We start from the raw sequence: 19,958 nt of genomic DNA, 5'->3' as shown, positions 1-19,958 counted from the left end.
AGTATGCTAATGGGCCACATTAGGATCACTTGACCTGGAATTCATTTGATTCAATTCAACCGAAACATAGTCACCATCAAAATCTTTGGAAGAAATAGGTTTGGTGCATGTGTTAACATAATATGACTATTTGATCATCTTGCAACAGAAGAAAGCACAAGGCAAACTATTTTTTATAAAAACACATTCAATACTGCAAATTTGAAACGTAATTAGCTTAGTAGTACTAATTCAAGATAGGTGTTTCAAAGTACATAATAGAAGCAGAAATTATTATAGCGGATAAGAGAAATTTTAGATAAGTGCATGAGATATGCAGATTCGTCTTCTAGTTCTTCCCCAAGTCTTGGAGCGGCTGTCTCTTTGATGTTCTTGGAGCTGTTACGTTAAGATTATGCACAATCTTCAAGTTTGGTGCATTCTCTTTCATGTCATGTCTTTTAGGCTTCACTTGTGTTCCGTAAATCAAGCTTGGTTCTCTTCTCACTTGCATCTCGGATATCTCCTTTCTGGTTTCAGGAGTAGCTTCTCTGCTGATCATTTCCTTATCTGCAATTATAAAACGAAATAAACATTTAGGGGTTAGTCATTGTTTTAGCTGTTTTGCCATTTTTGCTGGATACAAGAGACATAACATTTGTTAGAAAACTAAACTTTTTCATTCATGTTATTCTGAACAGTATATTCATCAGGGGTCAGAGAGATATTTTTCTCTGTGAGAATGGATTGAGTAGAAGCAGTTATTAGTCAAGAGTATATATCCCAATATAGTAAGTAACACCTAGAAATTGCTAAGATGTCGTAAATAAATTTACCAAAGGCAGTAGCAACAGGACCAGCTGCTTCATCTTCATCCTCGGTTCCAGCTAAGATGCATGTCTTTCCAGAGACATTGACATAGGAGCCACCTGAAGAATTCAACAGGAAATTTCCCTCCAAGCCTTTTTGAATGTTCTTTGTTAGCTTATCTGCTTCATTAATGTCTACAAATGATTGGAAACAATATAACAATTTTGCACTTAAATATGCCTCGAGCATGTGATACTGAAATGTAAGAGTGTTAATGTGATAGCTACCTGTTATTGCCAATTCTTCCAGCGCATCATGTATCTGATTCTGATTGTCAGTGGAAGGGCCAGATTCTTCTGCGTTTCAAGAATGAAGAAAGAGATGAAAATTTAATCTCAACTGATATAATGATATAAGCATAATAACTTCAGACAAAATGGTCAACCTATGGTTACGTCATATGATATAGATTATATTATTGGCTGTATGAAATTTTAATAAGAAGTTGCTCACCAGACACCATGGAACATGTTCCAGCAACTTCAAGGTCGTGGGAAATTTCGTCAATTGTCTCCGAGTTACCTTTGGCTGGTAACGCAACATAGGAGCTAAAGGAAACATTTATTTCTGCTTCCATGATTGACTCTGCTTCCTCAGTCTCAAAATCAAAAAGATTTAACGAGTCAACATGTGAAATATGACCTGCAACATCCTCTGCCTGAGAACCTTTCGGCATTAACTCTGCGCCTGCAGTCTCTATCCCAGCATTAGAGTAATTGATGTAAACAAATTTGGATGCGATACTACTGCTTGAGTCAGCAATGGTATTTTCTCTGAAATCTTGAACTGCAAGAAGACTTTCCTGAACCACACTGTCTTCCACCACCTTTTGTTCTTTCTTACGAGCGCTGTATGGTTCAAAGTTTACTAAAAGTTGTCGTCTCTCTGGAGAAGTGAAAGCAAAAGACTCTTCGCAAGTGGTAGCTGTATAATCTCGTATGTTTTTTGTTCCATCTAGTTCAGATTCTCCAAACAGCATGTGCATCTCTGGGCCAAAGGACGTGTTAGATTCACCCAACATATCCACATCGTTGTTTTCTCTGTATTTTTTTTCAGCTTCATCTGGTTCAGACTCTCCCATAAGAAACTGGCCTTCAACAGCACTGAGAACATCAGACACAGCATGAGACATAGCAGTTATATTGTCTCCTTTTACCCCTTCATCTGTTTCAAGATGTTTCTCGGCACTAGTGAAAGAGGCAACTCGAAATTCCACATACTTATTTTCTTCACCTTTTGCAGCTTCGTTCAATTCTGAGTTTTCTGGAACATCAAACCCATCATGATACTCTGCACCCGCTTTTTCTCCAGTCTTTACTGCTTCCTTTTGTTCAGATGCTCCGTACAGGAGTTGTCTCTCCACGCTTGTAAAAAGACCTGACTTGTCAGAACTATTGATTCCTTGCCTTCCTGTTTCACTTAGTTCAGAAAATGCTAAAGGTTGAGCACTGTGTAGCCCAGTGGACACTTCAGATTTCTCATAAAACTGCACAACCTCTTTTCCTTCACTTTCTCTAGCTTTATCATGTCCAACAGATCCAGCAAGCTCATATCTCTCCTGGTCAGTGAAAACAACATAATCTTCATAAAACTCCATAGGGTTGTTCCCTCCACCTGATACATAATTTCCCAAGAGAGTATGTGCATCCAGGCTACAAGTGCCAGAATCACGTTGAAGCTCAACAGTCCTATTTTCTTCATTCATTCCAGATCGATCTCCTTGTTTGACCTGACTTGTCAGCACTATTGATTCCTTGACATCAAATTCATCAGGAAAGATGGTAGATGTATGCTCCTCATCTATCCCAGCATCCCCCAGTGTTGAAACTTGTTTAGGAGTTGTGAAAACAACAGCATGAGACTCTCCTACTTCATCGTTTCGTTCGGTCATTGATTCAGCTGCAAGAGCCATTCCCTTTTCCCTGCTTTTTTCAGCTTCATCTGGTTCAGACACTCCCATCAGAAGAAAGTGGCCCTCGGCAGCAGTGAGAAGATCAGAGACAACATGAGACTTAGCAGTTATATTGTCTCCTTTTACCCCTTCATCTGTTTCAAAATGTTTCTCGGCACTAGTGAAAATGCCAGAGTCAACTCGCAATTTAACAGACTTATTAACATCACCTTCTGCAGCTTCGTCCAATTCTGAGTTTTCTGGAAAGGTATGTTTAACTGGAACATTTGGAATAACATACACGTCATGAAACTCTTCACCCACTATTTCTCCAATAATTACTGCTTCCTTTTGTTCAGATCCTCCGTACAATAGTTGTCTCTCCGCGCTTGTAAAAAGACATGACTTCTCAGCACTATTGATTCCTTGCCATCCTGTTTCGTTTGGTTCAAAATTTGCTAAAGGTTGATCATTCTGTAGCCCAGTGGATACTTCAGCTTCGTCTTCCTTTCCGGCCTCATCTATCTCAGCATTCCCCAGCGTTGAAACTTGTTTAGGAGTTGTGAAAACAATAGCATGAGACTCTACTGCTTCATCATTGTGTTGGGTCACTGAATCAGCTGCACGCATCTTTCCCCTTTCACTGCTTCGTTCCATCAACATCAACTTCCTTTCTGGGGTAGTAAATATAGCTAACTCATCAGAGGAACTAGAATCGTTGTTTCTAGGTAGAGGTAGGGACAGAGCTTCTGTGTTATCTTCCTCAAAACACTTTGAAACGTTATTTTCCTCAAGAGAATGAGAAGTGATATCAGTTGACGAGCATCTTTTTAGCTCTAACGCGTTAAGTTTGCAACCTCTTTCAAAATAACTTTTCTGCTCGGATTTCTCCAGAATCTCATCCAGCATCTCCAGATTTACACATTCACCAAGAGAACTATTCTTAGTGTTGTATCCAGAAAAGTTTCCATAAAGATTTTCTGCTTGTATTGTCTTCTTTAAGGAACCTGTCTCACCATCTTCGCCTGATTGAATCTCGTTCTGACATTCAGATGAATATTCCAGGATTGCTGTGATTGAATGTCAGAGAGAAACATGGATAAGTAAGTAATTAGTTAAGCAAAAAATTTAAAATTAAATTAAAATGATTAACAGTATATACCCTTTTCTTCTGCTAATTTAGCTACAAAGTTGTGCTCCTTCAGCTCACATGTAGGAGTGGAAATAAAGATTTCATCCTTGGTGTTGATATCTTCCTTGGCAATAACTGTTGAAGCAATATCCTTCACAAGAATATGGTCGGTAGGATCGCCTAACTCAGCTTCCGGGTTGCTCACTGCTAACAGTACTGAAGTAGGAGGTTGTGTGGTTTCTACAAAAAGCTCGACTGCAGGGTTGTTCACTTCTGAGCGCTCCATAAGAAATAAAGACAGTGATGATGATTCCACTTTTTCCTTAGTTGAAGCCATCAGAACTGTGTCTTGCTCATGTTTCTCTTCACATTCTCCTTCCATAAGTTCAGAATGCAACTCTTGAGTGTTTCTTCTCTGTGAAATATCAATTGAGCTTTCCAGAGTAGTTTCTAAAACATTCTCAGAAATCATAACAGAAACTGCAGCTTTGGTTTCAGATGTAGAAAGTGAGTCCTCCATTCCTTTCTCATCATCTTTGCTTAAGTGAGTCTCCTTACAACATTCAGCTGAATTTTCCAGGATTGTTGTGATTCAATGTTTGAAAAAGATACAGATCATAAAATAATTAGTTCGAGAAAAATACAAGAATAGTTCAAAGCAAATGAATAAAAGAACATACCTTCAATTTTGGCTAACTTAGAGATAGAGCTATGCTCCTTAAGCTCAGATCTAGGAGTGCAAATAAGGGTGTCTTCCTTGGTTTTAATATTTTCCTCGGTGATAACTGTCGAAACAATATCCTTGTCAAAGATACGGCTTGTAGGCACGCCTAGCTTGGCTTTTGGATGGCTCATTCGTAAATGTGCTTTAGCAGGAGAGGTAGTTTCTTCCACAGATAGATAACAACCAGTGCTGCGGATATCAGGGCGTGTGTTCACTTCTGAACGCTCAACAAGAAACTTAGACAGTGATGATGCTTCCCCTTTACCCTTCTTAGTCACAGCCATGAGAAATGTTTTCTGCTCATGTTCTCCTTCTAGAAGTTCAGAATCCAAGTCTTGCGTGCATCTTTCCAGTGAATGACCGGAAACTTTCAGTGCAAAATCCAAATCGTTCTTAGAAATCGTAACAGGTTCTGCAGCTTTGGTTTCAGATGTAGAAGGTGAGTGCTCCTCAGTCATTCCTTGTTGCGTATCTTTTACCAATTCTTGATTCACTGTCTTCATAGTGTTGGAAGAGCCAATAGCAGGTCCAGCACTAAGACAACCGACAGTATTGTATTCCAAAACGTTTCCATGTAAATTTGCTGCTTGTACGTCCTTCTCTAAGGATATTTTCTCGTCAGCTTTGCTTGGGTGAATCTCTTTCCAACATTCAGCTGAATTTTCCAGGATTGCTGTGATTAATCATCAGAAAGAAACACAAATTAGAAAATAAATAGTTAGACATAAAACTGAAAATAATTCAGATCAAATGAAGCAAACGTACCTTCTAGACAGGTCTGCTCCTTGAGCTCAGACATAGGAGTGCAAATAAGGATTTCGTCCATGGTTTTGGTATTTTCCTCAACAACTATAGAAGCATTTTCTTTAACAAAGATATGGCCAGTAGGGGCGAATAGCTCAGCTTTAGAATTGCTTACTGAATATTGCATTGAAGCAGGTGATAAACGATCGCTAAGAAGTACAGAGCATGATGATACTTCCTTTTCGTTCTCCTTAACCGCAGCAATCAAAACTGAGTCTCGCTCAAGTCTCTCTTCACGTTTATCTTCCGTAAGTTCAGAATTCAACTCTTGAGTGTTTTTTCTTTGAGAACTTTCAACTGCTTTATCCGGTGTAGAATCCAACACATTCTCAGTAATCAGAACAGATTCTGCAGCTTTGGTGTCAGATGGAAAAGTTGAGTTCTCGATCATTCCTTGTGGCTTCTCCTTAACACATATTTGATTCATTGTCTCTGACCTCTTGGAAGAGCCTCTAGATCCGACATTACTCTTGTCTGCTTCTTCTTGCTCAAAATGAGCGTACTGATCCAAAAGTTTTCTTGGCGTTTGATTGCCCTGACGTGATCTATCCCTCTTCTTTTCAAGAGTTTCCCCCGTCTTCTTTTCAACCAGATTCTCTTCAACCACTATTGGATTCTCAAATGAATCATCCATCTGCATTTCATCAATCACATTTGACTTCTTCAGATTATCAACAGAAGCTCCATCTTTTTCACTGTCAATAACTGAACAAGGCTTCGTTGAACTACTCATTGCTTGACCTAGCGTATTAGCTAATGTAGTGTGCGTCAAACTTCGTAGAAGCTTTTTATCCTCACTACCATTTCCAAAAGTTTTCTTTGGTTGTTTATCACCCTTTTGCGCTTGGCCATCATCTACTAGAAGTTTACTGAGACGCTTTTCACGTTGCTTAAACTGATTTGGAGCCTTTTTTACTCCAAGGTGATCAAGCTTCACAGCCTTAACGGGCTGCTTATCCATCAGTACACTAATTTCGTTGCAACCTCGTTTTGAACGCCGAGGAACCATTTCAACTTTAGAAGCATCCTGGACTTTCATCATACGGTAATCTTCAGTTGTCTGAACCTCACAATCTATTGAAAGCTCCTTCGTTTGATTAGTGGCTAGCTCGCTTTTTTGACTAGTAACCACCGTAGATCTAGCTTTGAGCCTTGTTGACCTTCTCTGATCCTCAAGGGTATTAGCCTGCACATCAATATCTCTCCCAATTCGTCTAGATCGCCTAGGAACCTTTTCAAATTTAGGATCATCTTGCACATCCTTCCTATGATGGCAATTTCCTGTATCCTGAACCATAGATACCAACTCCTTCACATTATTCTTGACAAGCTGATCTTCTTTATCATCGATATCTACAAGCAATTTTGACCGATTAGCAGGTAACAAGGTCCCTGCCTTGGATGCTATCCGTGTAGACCGTCTCCCAACCTTTTCTACCATGAAACCATCTTGTTCACTCTCAGAGATATCAGCCTCATATTCAAACTGTTCCAAAGCCATCAACTCGGTTCCTTTACACTCTTCCTGAGTAACACCACCAGATACAACTGTTTTCCCCTTATCCAGAATCCGCGTTGACCGCCGTAGCTCAATTCCACTTTCTCCAACATTATCAATCCCTTCGCTACGCGTTCGAACATCCTTCCCCTTCATAGAACGAGTGAATTCAAAAACTTCGTTCTCAGGACTAAATCTTACTTTCTTAACAACTAAATCATCTTTAACAACATCAACTTCATCAGAATCATCTGGCAAAACTATCAATTCCGTAAAAGTTTCCTTCTACAGTCAAAAACACACACACACACACATACACATACAAACAAAATCAACCGACGATTCCTAAAGATAAAAACGTTTGCAAGAAATTAGGATCAATGTGGTTTACCTCGAAAATATACGCGAGTCTTCTCGCCATCTCGGTATTCTTAATGTTCGCAGGGATCCCGTGTTTCTTTGATAACGCTTGTAAACGTTTTCTTTTCATTCGGTGAAATTCCATTTCTGAAGATTCTCTCTCTCACCATGAATCACTTTCAACACCTTCAGATTGTTAGATTTATAGAATTGGTGAATCTGAGTTTCGGGAATCGAAGAAGTACTGTAATTTGGGAATCGGAATCGTCCCCTGAAATGTTTTTTTTTTTTTTAGTTTAAATTTGAATTTGGCAACCCCCGCTCTCTTATATCACGCGCTCGGCTTGTGTTACGTGAGTTTTACTCGCTTGTGTTCAAGCCGTCCGATGCGAAAGATGGAGAGTGCGTGTACTTTACTCGCGGAAGCGTCTAGAAGAAGAACTGCTTCTTGGGCCGATATAATAGGCCCATTTAATCAAATCAATAATTATTTTTGAAATTTGACACTAAACCCTCCAGGAGAAGAAGAGTGTTTTCAGCGGGAACTTAAACGAATGATCTAAGCCGTTGATTTCTTATCTTCTAACACTAAACAAAGCTGAGATTTTTCAAAAACCTGAATTTGAGTGTGTTTCATGTTCGTGGATCTAACAATGATAAGATCATCATCACCTGGATTTGCAATCCATCCTTGTTTTAGATCCAATCCCTTCGTCAATTCCCAGAAACCGATTTCTCTCCCGGTGCAAATCGGGTCACGGCGGAGGAATTTCTCCGGAATCGGATCGGAGAATAGCGGCGTCGGTTTCGATGCAGTGGCTTATGAGTCTGAACGGTTGAGTCTAGACGCGGCGGCGATGGAGAATATGGCGGAGACGGCGAAAAAGGAACTGGAATCGGATCCAGATAGTGGTGACGACCCGAAAGCGTGGAAATGGGTAATCCGAAAGAAGATGTGGGATCTAATGGAAGCTAGGAACTACGCTATGAGACCTAGACCTGTTCATCACCGAATCCCTAATTTCGTCGGTGCATCGGCTGCTGCAGGAAAAGTTTGCGAATTTTTTTACCTCCCTTCTTCACTTTCTTGCTGATAAGTTAGTTATTGCCTTTTGTTAGTGAGTGTGCCTAAATTTGAGTTCTTTGGTGCAGTTAGCCGAGCTTGAGGCTTTTCGTAAGGCTATGGTCGTGAAGGTTAATCCTGATTCCCCGCAAAAGCAAATCAGGTTTCTTACACTTTCTGGTTAGTTATAGAGTTTTGAACTCATGTTCAATCATATTGCAATCCCTTTTGTCGCAAAGGTGTTGAGTTGTTACAGTTTTATGAAAGTTTTATTTCTTTCTGGTGATGTATAAGAAGAACAGTCTTGAGTTGTATTCCAATTCTAGTCTTTTTTGTCTGCTGTAATTGTAGGTGACAAGAAGTTGCTGACTCCTCAACCTAGACTAAGAACAGGATTCTTCTCTGTACTAGAATCCGATTTCTTGAAACCCGAAACGACCAATGAGGCTTGCACCTCTGTAGGAGTAGCTAAATATGGAAGAGCGATTGGCCTTGATGACAAAATCAAGGTTGATCTCATCGTCATTGGCTCTGTTGCGGTTAACCCACAAACAGGTGCTCGATTAGGGAAGGGAGAGGTGAGATTGCTACAAATTCAATTTCAATTAAAAGACAATTCATTTGAAGCAACTATATATACAGATATGAGTTGAGTTCCTCATTTTGTGTTTAGGGTTTTGCTGAACTTGAATATGGGATGTTGCGTTACATGGGAGCCATTGATGATTCCACACCCGTTGTTACAACCGGTATAGATATAATTAAGTACCAACTTTGGACAACCTTCTATTGTTTTTTTTTTTTTTTTGTTATTTATCATTACATGATTGATGAAGTGTTTACTTGTTTTGCAGTACATGATTGTCAGCTCGTATATGATATACCCCTCGAGAAACTGGCGATTCACGATGTTCCCGTGGATATCATATGCACTCCTACTCGAGTCATTTTCACAAATACACCAATACCAAAACCACAAGGTCTTGATTTCCGTATGAACTTAAGATTTCATGCAACTTGTCGTCAAGCTGGACTGTTTGCATGATTCAGTGATTCTCCTTTCTCCATTTGTTCATGAGAGCTGATGGTTTTTTTTTTTTTTTTTTTTTGCAGGAATCTATTGGGACAAACTGTCACCGGAGAAGCTACAGCAGATTCGAATACTAAGAGAGCTAAAAAAGCGATTGGAAAAGAAGACTGGCCGTAAACTTCCGACAGGACCATCTGAGAAATTACCTCCTACGGCTGAGCGAAAACGCCGGTAATTAACGGCTTCTAGTTTTGGCCAATTGGTTTTAGTTCTGTTTTTACCCGTTTGTTTTAACGGTTACTGTTTTATACGATAAAACAAAATGTATGTATATTATGTAATTGAGTAGTGAAAGTAAACAAAAATACGCAATATATAAATTGGTGAGTTCACTTCTATCCATTATCCAAACACATCTCAAACCATCGTAGCAATATTATATGATCATACACACATACATAATTTGTTCTTATATAATTTTATCATACATTATTTTACTTACTAATAAAAGAATGTCATTAAGACTCCTCAAGCTATCCACATCAGCAAAAATCTACTACTCTAAACTCTTGCTTCAGTTGATTAGTTTTTCACACAAAACCGTGTGATATACAGCTTCTTTAATTATTGGGAAACACACGTAACTAAACTTAATTTCTCATATAATAATGTTAATGGATCCTTAAACAATTTCCAAATAAAAGGCCCATCTGTGCATCTTTTGTCAAAACCATCTAATAACTTTAAAGCCATTAATAAGCCCACAAAAATAAAACCCCCTACTTCTTTGCCATCAAACCCCATCATCGTCCTCCAATCACCTTGCCACCTCAACGATTCAGTTTTCCAAAAAAAACAACAACCTCAATCGATTCAGCTTTTCAAAGCCACAATTATGAAACCTCAAAGCTGTTCCACTTCGTCTTCTTCAAACTCTAATTTAATGGTCACTACCTCCTAAAGCACATATATGTGGCTAGATCTAATATGTTTAAAGTACGAGAACATATATGTAAGAGCATATTAAACAACACACAAACTTTGTTAACGGGGTTCGGATAATCTACATCTCCCAGACCAAATTCAGGATTTATTAATTAGAAATAGAACTTCAACAATACCATCAAAAGATCTCCCTTTTAAGCTTGAACTCCTTTTCTCTCAAATCTCTCATGCCAATGAGATCACTCATTTCTTTATATTGTTTCTTCCGAGCAAACTTTTTCCAAAATATCCGCTCGCTCCCGCGAACATGCTCGATTTTCACTTGCCCATTCTCCACACATTCTCTTTTATCTCTGCAAAATCTCTTCTTGTTTCAAGTTTGATTGATCTCCTTTTGATGTCTTCACCAAAGCACGTAAAATCTGAAAACTTCAGAATATTGTACCCAAAACAGACTGAAGAAGCTTGAATAAATAGCAATTCAACCGTCAAAACTTCAATCTAACCGTTGAATCTCAAGTCCTTAATAGCACAAATCTCCCCCACAAAATTTCAGCATGATCATATTACTTTCCAAAGCCTCTCTTGAAGATGTTAACTTGAAATACATTTATGTAATCTTTCTCAGATCAAAAAAATATTAATCTTCTCTCCTTGATGATTGTGTGCATCAATCAAATATAATATTCAATCAATCGACCACACATTCAACACAAAAATGACACAACTCGACGACTAAAACTCGTTGATCCTTTTAGTAACCCATATGACATTGGCTAGGCATAACCACTCAAGGATGAAGATACTGAGAATCCAATACCTTGTTGCCTTTGAGATGTGTAGTTTTCACAAAAACTAAACTCAGCCTAAAAGCATTCAGAAATCTTGACAGAGACACGCAAACAGAGCCATTCCATTTTGATCATTAAACAGGAGACAACCAGCCACATGATAACTTCACAAGACAAAATATAATCTTCTGCAGTTTTAAAACGTTATCACACTAAATCACACATCGAAGAGCCACAAAACACAGAAAGGGGTCCATCTTGATAAGAACTTATCTTATTCTTTCAGCTTGAAGGAACTCTAGTGACTTGTATTGAAGCTTTGTTGATGCAGTCTTGAAGCAGATCATAATCGGATAGCAAAAACAACCCAGAAGATTATGAAAATTGGTGAAACATGTCCACTGTGATCATACAAGGCCACAAAAAAAAATGGATCACGATTTGGTTTTCGATTTGCAAGTTATGACCAAATCTGTAAGACAGCTCTGGAACAACACAATCCTGCGAACGTGCATCTTTGAGAGAGATTTCAGATCAAACCACATGGAGTCAGACGTCGAATTTTATATCACTGGAAAAAAAACGTTCTTAAGTTTCCAGAACACCTTTCTTAGCTCAAATCCGAGTTCTATAAACATAGTAACCGAAGAAGAAAGTAGCAACCCGAGAAAGAAAAACTATTCCTGAAACCTTCTTCTCATCATTCTTTGAATTCTCTGCAGTTACCAGCGTTATCTTTAAGAACCATATTCTATAGACTCCATATTTGATGCTTCTTTCTATCCCAGCAGCAAAAAGACATTGTTGATGACATTAATAACACAAATACTTTTTCTCTTCGTTTTGAACACACTCTTTGTTTTCTTCTTACGAAGCTCTTTCTGAAGAATAAAATCAAGAGTATCGGATAACTACTCTATTTCTAGTTGTTTTTCTTTGTTGAATAAGTCATCCTTGTCTATAGGAGTAGACTAGCTACACGTAGAACATGTTTTGTTTCAGTTAGTCAAGTTGCTTATTTCTCGGTTTCCACTTGTATGATCGTGTAAGATCAAGGTCTATTTAAGAGACCAGTTTCTTTGTTTCAATGTAAGCGTTTTTCAGTTCATCTTCTTGCAAATCCAATTTACAGAGATAACAAGTGGTATCAGAGCCTGTTACTAATTTGAGAGAAACAATGGGCGACAAAGACGTGATGATCATACCAAAGTTTGATGGCGACTACGAGCATTGGGCGATGCTGATGGAGAACTTTCTCCGATCAAAGGAATGGTGGGATCTGATAGAAACCGACATCCCAAGTCAGGAAAGGGGAACCGTTCTGTCAGGAGCACAACGAACCGAGTTACAAGAAAAGATAGCAGAGAAGACCGTAACAGATCACAAAGTGAAGAATTATCTCTTTGCCTCAATTGACAAGTCGATTCTGAAAACCATTCTAAAGAAGGACACAGCAAAGGAGTTATGGGAGTCGATGAGGAAGAAACACCAAGGAAATGAGAGGGTGCAAAGTGCACAACTACAGAGGTTGAGAAGAAGCTTTGAAGTCCTTGAGATGAGGTATAGTGAGACGATAGAAGAGTATTTCTCACGAGTGATGGAGGTTGCCAATGATATGCGCAATCTTGGAGAAGACATGCCTGATTCGAAGATTGTTGAGAAGATTCTCAGAACCCTTGCTGAAAAATTCATATACATAGTGTGTGCAATTGAAGAATCAAATGACATCAAGAGCATGATGGTAGATGGCTTGCAGAGTTCCTTGAGAGTTCATGAACAAAACATGATCAGACATGATGGAGAGGAGAAAGTTCTGAAGATGGAAGAGCAATGGAAACCGATCAGAGGTAGAGGCAGAGGAGGATACCCAGCCAGAGGAAGAGGCAGAGGAGGTCATCCGGGAAGAGGCCGTGGTAAAGAACATGTGCAGTGTTTCAAGTGTCATAAAATGGGGCACTACAAGTCTGAATGTCCAGATTGGGACAAGGAAGCAAATTACGTTGAGATGGAGGAAGATTTGCTTCTGATGGCACATATTGAGGAGGTCAAAACCGAAAAGGAGCAGGTTTGGTTCCTAGACTCTGGGTGTAGCAATCACATGTGTGGTTCAAAGGAGTGGTTTATTGAGCTTGACAATACCTTTCAAAGAAACGTGAAGCTGGGAGATGATAGGAGAATGTCGGTAGACGGAAGAGGAAAGCTGCGACTTGAGATCAATGGAAGGATTCAAGTAATCTCTGATGTTTATTATGTACCCGGATTGAAGAACAATCTCCTTAGCGTGGGACAGCTGCAGGAGAAAGGACTAAGAGTCATTATTGAAGATGGAGTGTGTGAAGTGTGGCACAAAGAGGAGAAAAGAATGATAATGCACTCAAAAATGTCAAAGAATCGGATGTTCGTAGTCCTTGCCGTTGTCAGAGATGCTAAAGACTGGTGTAGAGTCTTTAAGGAGTTCAAAGCTGGTGTAGAAAGGGAACTAGGAGAGTTGTTGGTGTGTCTACGCTCTGGCAGGGGAGGAGAATTCAATTCTAAGGAGTTTAATGAGTATTGCAGAGAGTATGGTATCAAGCGTCAACTCACAGCTGCATACACACCGCAACAGAATGGGATTGCTGAGAGAAAGAACAGAACTGTCATGAACATGACACGGTGTATGATGCTAGAGATGGGGGTTCCAAGACGTTTCTGGCCAGAAGCTGTTCAATATGCTGTCCACATATTGAATTGAAGTCCGTCGAAGGTGTTAGGAGATATCACACCAGAAGAAAAGTGGAGCAACCAGAAGCCATCAGTGTGTCATCTCAGAGTATTCAGAAGTATAGCCTATGCCCTTGTACCATATGAAAGGCGTATCAAGCTTGACGAGAAGAGCATTAAGTGTGTAATGTTTGGAGTGAGCAAAGAATCAAAGGCGTACCGTCTCTATAATCCTGCAACGAAGAAAATGGTGATAAGCAGAGACGTTCACTTTGATGAGAGTAAAAGTTGGGACTGGGAAGAAAAACAAGAACAGAAAGAGCTGGCTTGGGATGATTCTGAGATCGAACCTGTGGGAGAAGAGAATGTAGGAGGAGAAAATCAAGTTGGGGAAGAAGAAAATGCAGTGGGAGAGGAAGCTGAACCAATCGCAGAAGCTCAAATTCCTGTCAGAGAAGGATCTAAGAGAGCGATTAGGAGACTAGTGTGGTTTAAAGACTTTGACACTAGAGGTGTTGGCTTCTTGGTGACAGAAGAGGATGGAGAGATACTAGCATTGTTCGTAGAGGATCCTAAAAGCTATGATGAAGCAACAAAAGAAGAAGTGTGGAGAAAAGCAATGGAGAAGGAGATTGCTGCAATAGAAGAAAACAACACATGGGAACTAGTTGAGTTGCGAGAAGGAGCTAAGGTGATCGGGGTAAAATGGGTGTTCAAAACCAAACTCAACGAGAATGGAGAGATTGATAAGTTCAAAGCAAGGCTGGTTGCAAAGGGCTATCATCAGAAAGAAGGAGTAGACTTTCATGAAGTCTTTGCACCAGTTGCAAGATGGGATACGATCAGGGTAATACTGAGCACAGCTGCAGAGAATGGTTGGACTGTTTACCAACTAGATGTTAAAAGTGCCTTCCTACACGGAGAGCTGATGGAGGAGGTCTTCGTAGAGCAACCTAAAGGATTTGAGGTCAGTGGCGAATCAGAGAAGGTTTACAGATTGAAGAAAGCACTATACGGTCTGAAACAAGCTCCTAGAGCTTGGTACAGTCGCATTGAAGGTTATTTTCAGAAGGAGGGGTTTGAAAAATGCTACTGTGAGCACACACTGTTTGTCAAAAGGGAAGAAGAGCACTGCCTTATTGTAAGTATGTATGTCGATGATCTCGTTTATACGGGAAACTCGACTAGGATGTTTGAGGAGTTTAAGAGCTCAATGATGAATGAGTTTTCAATGACGGACCTGGGAAAAATGAAGTACTTCTTGGGAGTAGAGGTTGTTCAGGATGAGAAGGGGATATTTATAAATCAGAGGAAGTATGCAGAAGAAATTTTACAAAAGTATGGGATGGAGGAGTGCAATGCTGTTAAAAATCCCATGGCTCCAGGTCTTAAGTTGAGCAAGGCAAGAGCAGGAGAAGAGGTGAATCCCACGACATTCAAGCAGCTTGTTGGTAGTCTCAGGTACTTAACCGCTACAAGACCAGATTTGATTTACTCAGTAAATTTGGTTAGCAGATACATGGAAAGTCCAAATGAGCAGCATATGGTTGCAGCGAAGAGAATTCTGAGATACATTCAGGGAACAAGAGATTTTGGTATTCAATATAAGTATGGAGGAGAACAGAAGTTGGTTGGTTATGTGGACAGTGATTACGCGGGTGATGTTGATAACTATAAAAGCACTTCTGGGTACGTCTTTATGTTGGGAGGAGCAGCAGTTTCTTGGGTCTCCAAGAAACAACCGATTGTGACGTTGTCTACCACTGAGGCAGAATTTGTTTCAGCATCTTATGGAGCTTGTCAAACAGTTTGGCTCAGGAATGTTCTGTCAGAAATTGGGTTCGAACAAGAGGAAGGGACTGTTCTGTTTTGTGACAATAGTTCTACTATAAAGTTGTCAAAGAATCCGGTGCTACATGGGAGGAGTAAACACATTCATGTCAGGTTTCACTATCTAAGAGAGTTGGTGAATGAGGGGATCATTCAACTCAACTACTGTGGAACGCAAGATCAAGTAGCAGATATAATGACGAAGGCTGTGAAGCTTGAGGTGTTCGAGAAGCTTAGGAGCAGGATGGGAGTGGGTGCTAAGGAAGTGTAAACTGGAAAGGTGACATTCCAGTTTAGGGGAGGAAATGAAGAATAAAATCAAGAGTATCGGATAACTACTCTATTTCTAGTTGTTTTTCTTTGTTGAATAAGTCATCCTTGTCTATAGGAGTAGACTAGCTACACGTAGAACGTGTTTTGTTTCAGTTAGGCAAGTTGCTTATTTCTCGGTTTCCAGTTGTATGATCGTGTAAGATCAAGGTCTATTTAAGAGACCAGTTTCTTTGTTTCAATGTAAGCGTTTTTCAGTTCATCTTCTTGCAAATCCAATTTACAGAGATAACACTTTCTATAAAGCTTAACATTCTTGTTCATCAATATCAGACTTCAACCATCAAGATGCAGACTCCCAAATTACTCTCTACTTCGTTGCTTCTCCACATCCAAATTGAAACAACACTTGGTGTCTCCTCCTCCAAATTCTTCAAAAATTGCTTTCTTCTGTAAATTACTTCACATAATTGAACCTTATAAAATATAGATTCATTCTTCCTCTGATCAACTGAGAAGTTCTGGCGGATAAGACTACAATTCCACCTATGAACTCAGACTCACAAACAGAAACACTTCAAACTCACCAAAATAATTGAACATGTGAGGAGACCAACAGAAAAATCCCAAAGATTAGCATATGCCTTTAATTGCTTCAGATTCGTGTGATGAAACAATCTATTGTGTTTCAATCTTGTTGAAATTGGAAAACCAGAATTTCGACTCCACCCTTTTTCTGATAAATTCTCCACCGTGAAACACATGTCTTCCCTTATAAGACTTAATCTCAATAGAGACGAAGATTCTCAAACTCAGATTTTTGGTTGTGAAGAAGATTCTTTAATCCATCTTCACTTTTCTTCTCTTATAAATTCTCTAAACAAATGCACATTCGATTTCTTCTCCTAAGAACCACCAATTCACAGAGTACTGACTTCTTCCCTCAGGTTCGTAAAGCTGTGACTAATCTCTGAGATGATCTCATTTTTTTATTCTTACCAGAGATTCATAAAGAGAACATCCTTTCAAATTGTGGAACATCAAGACCCAAAACGTTTCCTCACTCTTAAACGTTTCATCTTTGTCAACTCCGACATAACTTCCTGAACACTAAATCACCAAATACGACATCTTCTCCGGCTCCCTCAGAGTTCCATGATATATGTCTTCATCTCAAAGGTAAACATGTTATTGATTCTCAATCAATACAAATAAACTCTTCCAGACTCGTTGTCAGGTTCTCTCTTTACTAACCAATCCATTACAAAACTAACTCAATTAAGAAGACCAAATTCACTATGTTTTACGTTCTTCCCAACGAACACGCGTGGAATCAAACTAGTACAAGCTGACAAGGTTCAATCCCACGTTCTTCCAGAAACACAACAACACAAATCACAACTTTCAGACTTCTGATATCAATTCCATCAATCAATTAGATCTTCGATTTCTTCTTTGTCCTCTATGGGATACAACTTTTAGAACACCCTCTTGGGTCTCTCTCTCTCTCCTTGGCTCTGTTTCACAAGCTACTAGACGAGCTTCCTTCTACACGCGAACGTACAGAAGACTTAATATACGTACTAAAAGAGTGGACCTTCATAGGCCTGATTTTAATTAGACATGGCCAAAAAAACAGAACACATAGACCCGTGACGAGTAAAACGATTCTCCTTTCTTCATTGATGCTTCCGCAACACGATTCCGTTCAACAACCGCCACCTCCTCTAAATATCTATAAATTCAGGCTGTTACTTTTTCATCGATCTTGAACCTTGAATTCATCATACCTTTCTTTTCGAGCCCAAGGTTAAAAAAAACTCTTTTCTTCTCAATCGTTTCCGGCGGTAATAGAAACAAGTAGCATTTTGATACAACTCCGATGGATAGCACAAACCCTGGGAGTTTATGATTTATTTTGCTTTTTCATAATACTCGTCATTCTCATCTGCTTCCAATTCTACGCTAGCCACAAATCCAGAATTACATCCAAAACAAGAGATCTCTATCGAACACAAGCTCTGATACCAAATAAAGCACATATATGTGGCTAGATCTAATATGTTTAAAGTATGAGAACATATATGTAAGAGCATAGTAAACAAGACACAAGTTTTGTTAACGGGGTTCGGATAACCTACATTTCCGGGACCAAGTCCAGGATTTATTAATTAGAAATAGAATTTCAACAATACCATCAAAAGATCTCTAAAATACCCTAAGACGCGCAGCTCTTCATGAAACACTATCTTGGTATTTATAACAATTGCGCAATCCTAGAATTAACAATTTTCCTATTCTAAACCGGTAAACTAACATATTTAGATAACTCCTAAATAGAACTAATCCTAATTTCATAACTCGGTAGGATTAGCATAGCTTGAGGTGTTCAAGCTTATGCCCACACCTGCAAGTCATTAACAATCTAAAAAATCAAACCTATATAATCACTCTCCTTGACGGACCATACATACATTTCAAAAAACTCCACAGAGCCACTAAAATCTAAACCTGTCAAAAAAAAAAAAAAAAGAAGTACAACACCCTCCCCAGCCATTCACCTTTTAGATTTTTTATACCATTCATGGAGATCCACACGTTCATTTCGTAACACAATAAAAAAAAAGACAGAATGTTGGTTTTGACTAACATATCTGCAGTTGTTCACGAATGCAGGTTCTTCATTCTTTACTCGTTAAATTGATAACTTTTTCTCCTAAGTAATCAATTTTTAAATCAAGGTATACACTACTAAAGGTTGAGCACGTTTGGTCATTTGTTACTATTATTGATTCACAGTACTTTCAGACAGATGAGGATATGAGTTTTTTATTACACGTGTCACATGCGGAGCTTCGTGAAAGAATAAGAACGCAACATGTTCGTACCTTGGGGGCTAAGAGCCAAGATTGAATTGGAAGACATACTCGAATTCATTTTCCCCCGTATTCATCAAGTATATCTTCTCAACTTAGTATATATTTTCCAAAAAAAAAAAAAAAAAACTAAATTGTAAACCCAACAAATTGTGATGACAGGGTCTACACAAAACCTGTCATCATAAAACATTTTATGTAGTTGTGTTTAGATCTAAATATTGATTATCAATTTATCAGAATACAAAAACATAAATACAATAAAGAGTGATATGTATTAAGTACTAAGTAATGCATAGAAGATGTACTTTTGACTTTTGGAAAAAAAAGAAGAAAAAAAAAAGAGAGAACATGAGAAAAATAAGCTCTTTGTATTTAATAACAAATGATATTCTAACATTTTTACTTTCAAATTTCAAATGAATGTTTTGTAATTATGATACAATTTCATTGGCTAAGTTATTCTTCTCATTCTGCCCTATAATATATCAGGAATATTTATACATTTTGCCATTCTTGGTCAAACCAATATTAGAATTATAAGTCAATTTTCAAGTACATTCTTAATTAGAGTGCATTTAGATGGAGGAAGTTTCATAAAATGCATAAACATATATATTTAAATTTTTTTATGTATGTATTTAATTTCTAAAGTTAAAAAGATGACAACAAAAGAATATTCTATGAGAGTTCAGAACATTCATTTATATAAATTATGGTACTCACATGTAACATTTTATTCAAATCATATATTTTGTTAGAAATATGTAGTTTCCCAATATATATTACTTCACCTTTTTAACTTTTTAGTCTATTTTTTTTTTCTTTTTGAAAGAAAAAAATTTAAATCTTAAATAATTAAGAAACATAATTAAAAAACAAAACAGTATACAATTCACGGGGGTAATACCCAGTAATTTGTAAAAGCTCTTATTGAAGAAATACTTATGGCTCGTCAGCCATTTCTTCATGATTACGGTCTGTTGTAGCTTGGTAACGAAAGGCTTTTAGCTTTTACCAATTGATTTTTGTTCAACTATAATTAAACCGTTTGGTTTTTACTTTTTACTGGTTGTTTTCGATCGGTTACTCTTTTATACAATAAAACCAAAGTTATAATATTTGATGAATTTGAGTAATGAAATCGCCGTAAAAAGAAGAAAAAAACTATATCAATAAAGAATTGGTGAGATTT

The 19,958-nt window shown here is 38.3% G+C and overlaps 2 protein-coding genes across 11 annotated transcripts; one reads left to right on the top strand and one right to left on the bottom strand.

Annotated features, from left to right (window-relative positions):
- Positions 1-110: 110 nt before the first annotated feature.
- LOC104751571 (uncharacterized) lies at positions 111-7,556 on the bottom strand. Of its 10 annotated transcripts, none has more exons than XM_010473528.2 (8): positions 7,290-7,556; positions 5,362-7,183; positions 4,553-5,269; positions 3,903-4,439; positions 1,303-3,810; positions 1,077-1,145; positions 816-983; positions 111-549 (listed from the first exon to the last, which is right to left on the bottom strand). In XM_010473528.2, the coding sequence occupies exons 1-8, from the start codon at positions 7,401-7,403 to the stop codon at positions 329-331; spliced, it is 6,156 nt and encodes a 2,051-aa protein (XP_010471830.1). In that variant the 5' UTR covers positions 7,404-7,556; the 3' UTR covers positions 111-328. The 10 variants fall into 10 exon arrangements, with proteins under 10 accessions (XP_010471830.1, XP_010471832.1, XP_010471833.1 ...); XM_010473530.2 differs by having other exon boundaries at positions 816-971; XM_010473531.2 differs by having other exon boundaries at positions 816-968.
- Positions 7,557-7,748: 192 nt separating this feature from the next.
- On the top strand, positions 7,749-9,749 carry LOC104753883 (5-formyltetrahydrofolate cyclo-ligase-like protein COG0212). The gene is made up of 6 exons (XM_087493201.1): positions 7,749-8,310; positions 8,411-8,501; positions 8,673-8,899; positions 8,995-9,070; positions 9,176-9,301; positions 9,435-9,749. The coding sequence occupies exons 1-6, from the start codon at positions 7,894-7,896 to the stop codon at positions 9,584-9,586; spliced, it is 1,089 nt and encodes a 362-aa protein (XP_087349327.1). The 5' UTR covers positions 7,749-7,893; the 3' UTR covers positions 9,587-9,749.
- Positions 9,750-19,958: the final 10,209 nt, after the last annotated feature.

The sequence above is a fragment of the Camelina sativa genome, chromosome 16, assembly GCF_030686135.1.
Source record: "Camelina sativa cultivar CO46 ecotype springtype chromosome 16, ASM3068613v1".
Classification (NCBI taxonomy): domain Eukaryota; kingdom Viridiplantae; phylum Streptophyta; class Magnoliopsida; order Brassicales; family Brassicaceae; genus Camelina; species Camelina sativa.
Note: the sequence above shows the minus strand (reverse complement) of the source record. Positions and strands in the feature narration are given on the sequence as shown.